The sequence below is a fragment of the Saccoglossus kowalevskii genome, chromosome 17 (genome assembly GCF_978046115.1).
Source record: "Saccoglossus kowalevskii chromosome 17, keSacKowa6.1, whole genome shotgun sequence".
NCBI lineage: Eukaryota > Metazoa > Hemichordata > Enteropneusta > Harrimaniidae > Saccoglossus > Saccoglossus kowalevskii.
This window is the reverse complement of record NC_140657.1, coordinates 22,121,392-22,132,548: the sequence shown is the minus strand read 5'-3', so window position 1 is coordinate 22,132,548 and position 11,157 is coordinate 22,121,392. Positions and strand designations below refer to the sequence as shown.

The following is an 11,157-nucleotide window of genomic DNA, read 5'->3' as shown; positions in this document are numbered from 1 at the left end:
GACTACATAATACTGATATGAAGTTGAATATATAGGGAATGGAAAGTGATATAAAAAAAACTGTAAATTGCATTCTCCTATATTTGTGGAGCTTTTTCTTTTATAAGGGTCATTATGTTTGGATTTATATTTCCTTTAACGTCATAAAGACATTAATGTATTGTTATGGAAATTTATATAACATTTACTAGTAGCCCTTGCACATAATTCATATCCCCAAAATACGCTACCATGAACCATAAAAGCCATTTCGGCAACGCCCACTAACCGTGAATGTTTACGGGTTCCCTTCAGGCCGATTTATTGTCGTGCACCGCCGTGCGATTGATCAAGTTATTTTTTAACCGTCATTTAATATTATGTGCATTTGTGAATATATCATATGAAAAACAAATCATGCCTCCATGAAATTCGCTGTGTCCATTCAATAGTTAAGGTAAATGAATAAAGAAATAAGATCGCAAATCAAATTGCATGATTTCACTTTTTTGGATGTACTGTATTGAGAAGGCATGAGAAAGAAAGAGCAGGACTTCGTGAATAGGACGAAGTCTGAAATAAAGACTTTTGTTTTGGATTCCGTCTGTCAGTTCTTTGTGTGTCCGCCGATGTAATTTTAGATCGCGATTGTATATGTGATTCGCAAATTCTCTGTGGATAGATTTAATTTGTATGTGTGCATATAAGGTTGCCAGAGCCACCTGAACTCATCGTCCGCTTGCACAGTTTCGTATCCGTTCTGTAGTACTCTAATATATGGAAGCAGTGAACTCAATCAATGCACATTGAACATTCATGATGAGTTCTAGAAAAAATTTGGTCTGAAAAAATCGGTTGGTAGGTGAAAACGGCATTTGGGGGTGGGCGGTGAGTTGTTAGCATAATTTCCCGGAAGTTTTATCTAACATTGGTATAACTAATATTTTTTATATCTTTTTACATATTCGCTGTTCTGACGGAGGACACACTGAAACCTTACGCATGCTTGCTGTTTATGTAGACGAAATTCTAATGCTAATTCTAAAGTTACGAATATTATATTCATTAATAATTCAATAATTTGGGTATTGATGAACCATTTTCATCGTCTTATAAGTTTACTCAAATGAATTGAAATCAGAAACCTTTTGTTGGCAAGGTCCTTACTAACATCTCAGACAACAGTTAATCAGCCCCCAAAGGATGTACATAATAAGTAATTAATTAACATAATGGAGCACCTTCAGTTTATGCCTTGTTCATTTTACCGAAGACATTTTCTAATGTCTTTGATTTTACCCACGTGACGCCCGTGTTATGTTTAGAACGAAAATGCAGTTTTGGCTGTAAATATGACTGAATATCAAGAAACATTGTTTTGTACATTCAAATTGCATGATAAGCACTCTTCAAATATATCATATGCATCTAAGGTCAGAGAACCTCAATATATATCAACCCGAGTCACAATTATAAATTCAGTATGGACTCAGTTGAAAAAAAAAATACGCCAGACAGTGCATGGACACAACGAGGGGAGGTAAAACTTGATACTTTTTCAGGGTATGGCTCACTGATAGATTACTCTTTTTAGCTCCATGTTGCCATGGGCTACACATATAATAATAGAAGTGTATTGTCGTGTGGAATTTAGACATGCAACAGACGACTTTTTAAAGATCTTGATGCATCCAATTGCCTGTCTGATCTCCGTGATAGATATATTGTTGTCACTGCAGACAAAGCTTCCCATACATGGCTTACTGAAAATAATAATTCTACAACCAAATAACTTTTAGCAAAAATAAAATTCTTGTTAATCCAAATTCATGAAATACGCAAACTCTATCAAAAACGAAATAAATGATTTGATCAGCTTGTCTTGGATATTCAAGATTGCTGGATCATATATAACATAAATATAAATATAACATCTATTTTGTCTCCTGACAGAATTAAAAAATATGTTGATGTCATCTGGTTCGTTCCGCTGTCATCGTAGACGTCAGACCTGTTGATATAGGTGATTGTCCGCCCCTTGCTCGTTAACAATTTATTTTTTGACTTCTTCTTGAAAACTACCAGCCGTATTGCTTTGAAATGTTATATGTACCTTTATTGGGTGGACCTGTTTATCATTAATTTCGTCACGATATCAGTAATTCTCTCTTTTAGCAAATACTATTATGTCATTTTGGTTTTAAAAAAATCTACCTTTTCTTGAAAACCGCCAGCCTGGTTGATTTGATATTTGAGATGTACGTGATGTAATTTGTTTGATGAAATTAGGTTGACATGTTCTTGACAGCCAGAACCATTCATTTGATGTGAGTTAACTACGTTTTGTCTTATCGGTGTGCATTACTTGACTAGGTGACTACAATGTTCTTGTAGGACATCGAAGCTATTTCGATGATATATAGAATTCAAGGTCATTTTCAAATGTTACGTCAATTAACACTTTTGATTTATTACATTATATGCTATTATATCACATGGTGAATTAAAGCTACGCCCATCAAGTCAGTCGACATACATACTATATAGTAAGTAGTTGTTGAATGCAGTTCAAGCTACTTCGTTAAGAACAAGACTGGTCTACGCTGGATATGGAATATAATTTCTTATTGACAATATTATTTTCTTTCAAGTGTTGGCATTCAAATGGGAGCAAATTGTGATAGGTTATTTGTTTCGTATATAGCTCGTACGTTATTGCTCAGACCACTAAAGAACATATTAGCAACGCGGCTTTTCCTTTGGTCAGATGCGTGCCACGTTTGTTTTTGGGTTTAAAGCGCGCTGGTCGTCGCGCATTGCGTGTATCAAACCACAATTATAAAAAAAAAAAAAAAAAAAAAAAAAACATTTCCTGGGCATTTTTTTCTCTGTTGTGAAATTAAATATTGAACAAAAGAGTCTTCGTTTACACGAATATTGATGAAATAAGAAAGTTGCCACACCATGTTTACTCGATAAACAGTGAACTTGTTTTAGCTACATGAAACTCTCATTGCGCTGAGTTTATTTTCACGGGATTGAAATGTTAAATGTTCATCAAGGTGTTTACAAAAAACTAAAGATTTTCACAATAATTTTAGACCGTGAGCCATTTTTTCATCTTTCTAATTTGACGCTATGCGCATAATAAAATAATTTGTTTTCGGGCACCAAAGCAACCGATTAATTCAAGCATTTCCCAAAATTTTCCCTACGGTGGACGGACGTTTCTGTTTATAGAAATATTTAATATATAGTTTATTACGTTTCTAAGATAATCTTACTATTGAACTCTACTTTATAGGCCGAAACGTCTGCCCTGGTCGAAACTCTTGGCCGAAACACACGGGGCCGAAACGTCCGGTAGTCGTCTCCTACATGTCATACCCATGGAGCTGGAAAGGGATCCCTTCCTGGGGGGGGGGGGGGGGGGGGCAAGGGTTATTTTCGTTCAAGGTAATTGCAATATTTTTTTGTTCGTACAACGTAATTCCTTGTAAATTGTAAAAAGCCTTTTTTTATTTCCCGTAAAACTGTACCAGCTACCTCCCTCGCCCCACTTTTTTCTAGCTCCATGTCATACCCAAGACCACTCGTCCCAGTGTTATCGTCATCGCCCGCATCTCACAGACTCGTGTGGCTTATAGCACCGGGACTAATGGTATGGGTTACGCATATCATAGTGTTTGCTCACATGTTGGGAAAGACAAATAATCCTGACATGGATGAAAGCTAGCTGCGGTTCCGTAGCTCTTTGCTGCGACCTACAATCGAATTTGGACGTCTTCTTTTTAATTTTGTTGTTGTACGTCGAACATAGAGCTACGGGATCTATCACTGTTTAAAAACAGAAATCTGGCTTACATAAATTAAATCGCTTTTGATTTCGATTATGATGGTGTGACGTACCTTTATTGTGAATTGATCGCTGGATGAATAACGTACAAACTTTTGTTTGCAATTTGTGTTTATAAATAAACAATAATTTGTGATTTTTTCAAAAAATTACCGCGGAAACCAAGCAAATCACGAGAAAACGGCTGCCATTGACATCCCACACTCCCTAGCGCAGAATAAATGTAATCTCGTTTGGCGGTCATGTGATATAGTGGTGGAAGAATAAAACACTCTCTTCCCATAACCAGTTGGCAAAACTGGCACACAATTATTCCCCTCTAATTATGTATTTATTATTATTGCTTATCTTTTAATTGATAAGGTATCCATTGTCAGATTGACTCCAGTGATAGGCTCAAAGTTTTAGAAAGCAAACATGGGGACCCCTTAAGTTGGTGTCTATTTTTATACATATTTTCTATATTCACTCATGTTTATTTAAATTATTAATTGCTTTTATGAAATGTTATTCTCATTGCTCCAAGAAAGCAATCACATACAGTATTTAAAATTGTATGATTTTTGTTTAATAATAGAAACTAGCTGCATAAACGCAATTTATCTACTGATTTCGGTCACGTGCTACAAAATTATAGGGCTCGCGTAATTTGCTATGAACTCTGGAATTCAAAATGGCATCTTTCGTCTCATTTTTCTCCGACTCGGTGTACGGTAAATAAAGTCAATTTTTTATGACGACCTTATTCATTTCACAGCGCAAATAGGTTCTAGTCATTGTTTGGAAGTAAATAAACAGTGAGTACTTTCGAAGGTCTTAAAATGTGATTTTCGGGACGACCAAATTTGGCATGTGGATTTTAACCGGTATTCAGTCGCACAAGGCTCCATAGCCCTATGGGCCGGCCAGAGTCAGTCACGTAAATAATGCGGTCGGCAACATAGGGTTATGATTCCATAGCTAGGATGAAAGCTAGTTGTTCATAAATACTGAACTGATCACATTGCAAGAGAACAAAACCACACCGGAAACAAGCTGGACACGGCTGTGTTTCTAGTTTGCTAAACCATAATAGACAGGATGTCTGCAACCAACTATTGTGGTTTGCGTGTGTCACAATCCCTCTATAGATTGTTCGTTTAATACGTGTATATCTATTTTTATATCGGGAGGGTCTTCACATGCGCGCGCGCGGGAATTGAGTCCCAAGCGACGATAACAGGACGCGATAAAAAACGCAAAGGCTCATGGGTAGATGCTTGTTTGTAAACAATGACATGCTAAGGCCATCTGACGCATGCGAAGATGACGACTCCCCGCTTTAAGTGAAAACACACACAGTTCCAACAACAAAAATGAGAATATCCTCACAGAACTTGAAAAACAAAATATTGAAATGAACCCCCTTCTTTTGTCGCTGTTGGTGAAACGCAAATTTTGGGATTTTTAGAACACCTCTATGTTATAAACCCCGATGTTGGCAAGAAAGATCTTAGATCCAACGAGTAAACTTGTTCCGTACATAGCTTCAGGAGTAGACCACCAATTTAATTCAATGATCCTGCATTTCATTTCATGGCATATTAAATGTACATGTACTAGCACAATCCTTTCTTATACAAGTCGCCCTCTAGTGACAAGGCGCTTCTATGATGAGACGAAAACGGTTTTGGCGGAAATTTCACTATATTCTCGTTGACAAACGACTTACGCTACCAATCATAGTTGTCTATTTTAATGACATTGATTTCACTCAATACGCCATTATGACGTCACATAAGCACCCCGCCAATAGAGGGCGCAACTAATAGGAATGATGAATTGCTTGACTTTATTTTATAAGTCATTAAGTTATACAAATTTATCGCGAGTTGGAAATTCATTAAACTATGTATTTGCTATCAGTTCCTTCCCCAAATCACTGTAGTGTGAACAACTATTTGTTACTACTTTGAGCGCTAAATACTTTCCCTCCGCTGTAGACAGCATATATGAGAAGTTGTGTGGACGACGTCATGTCATACCAAATTTTGCATCCTGCAATCGTCAACTCGATATGCAACCAGTGATAACAATCAACTCCCTGTAATATGCTCACACCGGCATTCTTTACTGCAGGCAGTCTGGCACTCTGGGTTTGTTTCAGTATCACCACTACAATTCCCATGAAAATGTAGCCCTGACCCCCCTCTACAGTTTCCACAGAGATTTGTAATGGTACGACCCATTTATCCACTGCCTTATAAGATTTATAAACACTAACTGCAAAGTGTTTTCACTGATCTTCAACTTTGTGACCTGGTATTTCACTGATGGCTCTTTATAATGAATGCAATTTTTACAGTTGGAAGATATATTATACAACATTTCTGACCACTTTTTTCAATATTTCAGCGTTAATTTTTCATAAAACCAAACAAAAACCAGACTGTGGTCCATTTCTGTCACTGAATCAGATCAAGGTCATGACATCACTGAAAACCCTAGCATTACCATCTAACCTAATTATTTATTCTGAGCATGCTCAGTTGTTCTCTCAGTGTTGTTGGGAGAGGTAATTTTGGATGAAAATCATGAAAAAGACCCACTTAGGATTTTCAGATGTGGAAAAAAAATTACGTGCATATTCAACAGAGACTTGTTCATCAAGCTGCAAAGTTTCATCAAAATCTGCTGCAGAATTTCTGAGAAAATGTTAGAGACGTCACAAAGGGAAACCTAGCTACATCTCATGGCACGCCCTTTCCTTAACTAGCACTTATATGTCATGGACAAAACCCCATAACCCCTGTAGGTCAGCTTAACTAGAACTCAATTGTCAACACACTTACGCAAACATTTCATGAATTATTATATTGCAATAATATTTATTTAATTTAAAACCTAATTACAAAGTAAATATATTTCAAAGCACCGCATTTGGCAACCATAAAATATTTACACAGAATTTTATTATGAAAACGGCATGATGGGTGATACTATAGCTGATTCTACTATAGTTGCCAACCCAAAGCCCTGCTAACTATATATTAAATGATAAATATAACGCTTTTTTGTTTTTTCAGAGCTAACAGACAAACACATCGTATATGCTCTACTAGTAGTGCATATGCTTACATACATATACAATGATTCAGTATACAATACACGTACATAGAACATAGAACAGCTTAGTTGAGAAATAGAGCAGCTTAGTTGAGAAATAGAGCAGCATAGTTAAAAATAGGACAGCTTGGTTGAGAAATAGAACAGCTTAGTTGAGAAATAGAGCAGCATAGTTGAAAATAGAACAGCTTGGTTGAGAAAAAGAACAGCATAGTTGAGAAATAGAACAGTATAGGTGAGAAATAGAACAGTATAGGTGAGAAATAGAACAGCTTAATTGAGAAATAAAACAGTATAGGTGAGAAATAGAACAGCTTGGTTGAGAAAAAGAACAGCATAGTTGAGAAATAGAACAGCATAGTTGAGAAATAAAACAGTATAGGTGAGAAATAGAACAGCTTGGTTGAGAAATAGAACAGCTTGGTTGAGAAAAAGAACAGCATAGTTGAGAAATAGAACAGCATAGTGAGAAATAGAACAGCACAGTTGAGAAAAAGAACAGCATAGTTGAGAAATAGAACAGCATAGTGAGAAATAGAACAGCGCAGTTGAGAAATTATGGTACATTTAATTTGTTTTCAATCGGCCACTATTTGCTCACCTTCTCCAATAGACAATTAATACTCCAATGAGAAATCTAAATAAACCATGCAATGCTGACAAACAAAATGGTAATATCACAGCATTTCTTTACAATAAATAGCCAAGCAAGTGACACATCAAGAGATAAATAAATAAGCATAAATAATAAATCAATGTAGGCACAGTCAAAAATACTGTTGTATGGACAGTAATACATAAATATATTTCAGGAAAGTCAATGCCCCAAATTCCCATCTCAAACGTCGCTGGGATACCACAGATGGGAGGGGATTTACAAGAATATTCCAGTAACATTATGCATTTACAAGAAATATCATGACACTACACACGTTAAATCACAACAAATGCTACTTGTAAAAAGTGATTCTGTTTTGTACCCAATCTCAAATATCATTGTTGATTTAGTGTACTTCACATTAAATGTTAACTGAACTCAACAAACTCACTGCATACTGTAATCTACTATAAATCTATGCTTTGGTCAATTAATAAATTCCAAAAACAAAATCCGTAATCATGATATAATATTCATATTTATAATTTTGTTGCAATGTTGAAACTGCTTCAAAGATTAAATTGTTCAATGTGAATAGTGTCATTTAAGGACAATTCTTGGGACAATGTAAAAAGCACACAATCAAGATATCCACAATAATTCTCGTTAACGAAGAAAAAAGGATTCAAGACAAGCTAAAGAGCCGATATACTTGCATCTTGAACATGGCTGAGGCAATATTGTTGGTATAAGGTAAGACATATAGATTTACATAAATAAATCCCCAACTGTTCTGGGGAAAACAGTCTCAGACATCAGGCCACCCACCAATAGACTACTGGGGTAGTTTGCAGTTCTCTAATTGCTTAGCTACTGAAAGCACATCAGTGTTGATTTATTGAATTCCTAACAGTTAACATTTTCTTGACTGTTTGCTCCTCTGAGAAGAAACATTATCTACGTAGTCATACCAAGATGTCATAATTTCATATTTCATCATGCTTAATTAGTGTATACGAGTATATTTTACAAACAATTTTCTAATTTTCAAAGACAACTTTGGATGCCTACACAATACACCCTCCATCTACTTACAAGATTAACACGATGACATGCATTAGCAGCCGAGCTGACACTGAAATTTCTCCCCCTGTTGTTTATAAAATAAAACATTATTAGGGTAATTCCATACATCTTTTTTTTTCTCAACAGTTCCAGACATTGAATGTTACTGTTAAATTGTCCCTCCTGACTTTTTTATGTACAAATTGACACATAGTGAATTTTTGCCACAGAAACCATATTCATGTTTGGGAAGACATGACAGTGCCGCGCATCCATCTCTCAAGTACCCTCAATATCATATTCATTAGTGAATAAATCTCGACCAGTGGAATTGACCTTCCCATTGAGTCTGTGGCACACTCACATAGGGTAGGGGTCAACCCTTTATGATGTTCAACCTAAGATAGGATTTGAACCTAGGTCTACAGATCACGAGTCTGATGCAACAACCTCTATGCTAACAGTGACCAGTTGGCATATGTCTTTGCCCTCTCAGGACTTATCATTTCAGGGGACCAAGTACATATTGAAAGAAAAGAAGAACACACTGTTGTCATCATGGCAACCATTATATGTGTAAAACATTTGAATTGTCAACTTTCAAGAAAACCTCAAACAGGTAGTGTTCGTAACAAACTTCACAAACATAAGCCAACAGACAAATTTCTAGATTCACAGCCACACACACTGGCATAAAACATCAGTTTATGAAAATATTCAATAAACATCTTGAGGGCAGACTTGACATTCGCTCTAAAACATTTGAGAAAATAAGTACATTTTAAGTGTATACATTATTTTTGTCGACAACTGTGTTTATGAATTAATCGGTGGTTTAATTTCAATATATGAACCAGCAGATCAGTCAGGTTGACACATTGATAATTTGATGAAACAGAAAACGATACGGTAGTTCCTCAGTTTTAAATAACATATATCGAGAACAATAAACCTGCTTAAAGATCATGTACTTGTACTCAAATGATCTCTCATAAGGTCATAATATTTAGTCACGGTGGCTACTGAACAACAAAATCCTATTCAGTAATAATAAATATCACTCGCTGCTCTTTTGGGCGTCCACACAGTTGTCTCTGTATCATCAGACTCATCTGAAGTTCTGGTATTTCTCCAATCTTTGACTCCTCTCAAATTAAGGTATAGTTGATAGTCTTCATCCTCTGTGTCAATAAATAGGTGAAAATTATTTCATTAACTGTTGACACTTGCGGTAACACTACACTTGAGACTACCACGTACACTGGATATACTCGGTATATTGTGACTACCACGTACACTGGATATACCTAGTATACTGTGACTACCACATACACTGGATATACCCAGTATACTGTGACTACCACATACACTGGATATACCCAGTATACTGTGACTACCACATACACTGGATATACCCAGTATACTGTGACTACCACATACACTGGATATACTCGGAATATTGTGACTACCACGTACACTGGATATACCCAGTATACTGGGACTACCATATACACTGGATATACCCAGTATACTGAGACTACCACATACACTGCATATACCCAGTATACTGGGACTACCACATACACTGGATATACCCAGTATACTGAGACTACCACATACTGGATATACCTAGTATACTGAGACTACCACATACACTGCATATACCCAGTATACTGGGACTACCACATACACTGGATATACCCAGTATACTGAGACTACCACATACACTGGATATACCCATTATACTGTGACTACCACATACACTGGATATACCCAGTATACTGTGACTACCACATACACTGGATATACCCAGTATACTGAGACTACCACATACACTGGATATACCCAGTATACTGTGACCAACACATACACTGGATATACCCAGTATACTGTGACTACCACATACACTGGATTTACCCAGTATACTGGGACTACCACATACACTGGATATACCCAGTATACTGAGACTACCACATACACTGGATATACTCAGTATACTGTGACTACCACATACACTGGATATACCCAGTATACTGAGACTACCACGTACACTGGATATACCCAGTATACTGGGACTACCATATACACTGGATATACCCAGTATACTGAGACTACCACATACACTGCATATACCCAGTATACTGGGACTACCACATACACTGGATATACCCAGTATACTGTGACAACCACATACACTGGATATACCCAGTATACTGTGACCAACACATACACTGCATATACCCCGTATACTGAGACTACCACATACACTGGATATACCCAGTATACTGTGACTACCACATACACTTGATATACCCAGTATACTGAGACTACCACATACACTGGATATACCCAGTATACTGAAACTACCACATGCACTGGATATACCCAGTATACTGTGACTACCACATACACTGGATATACCCAGTATACTGTGACTACTACATACACTGGATATACCCAGTATACTGAGACTACCACATACACTGGATATACCCAGTATACTGTGACCAACACATACACTGGATATACCCAGTATACTGTGACTACCACATAC

At 36.6% G+C, this 11,157-nt stretch overlaps 1 protein-coding gene across 2 annotated transcripts in view; it reads right to left on the bottom strand.

Annotated features, from left to right (window-relative positions):
- Positions 1-6,673: 6,673 nt before the first annotated feature.
- The window catches only part of LOC100371623 (patatin-like phospholipase domain-containing protein 7), a 45,705-nt gene continuing 41,221 nt past the window's right edge, over positions 6,674-11,157 (bottom strand). For both annotated transcript variants that reach the window (XM_085492218.1, XM_085492219.1), the window contains exon 29: positions 6,674-9,784. In XM_085492218.1, the coding sequence (XP_085348344.1) occupies positions 9,645-9,784 (140 nt within the window). In that variant the 3' untranslated portion in view covers positions 6,674-9,644. The remainder of the gene's footprint in view (positions 9,785-11,157) is intronic.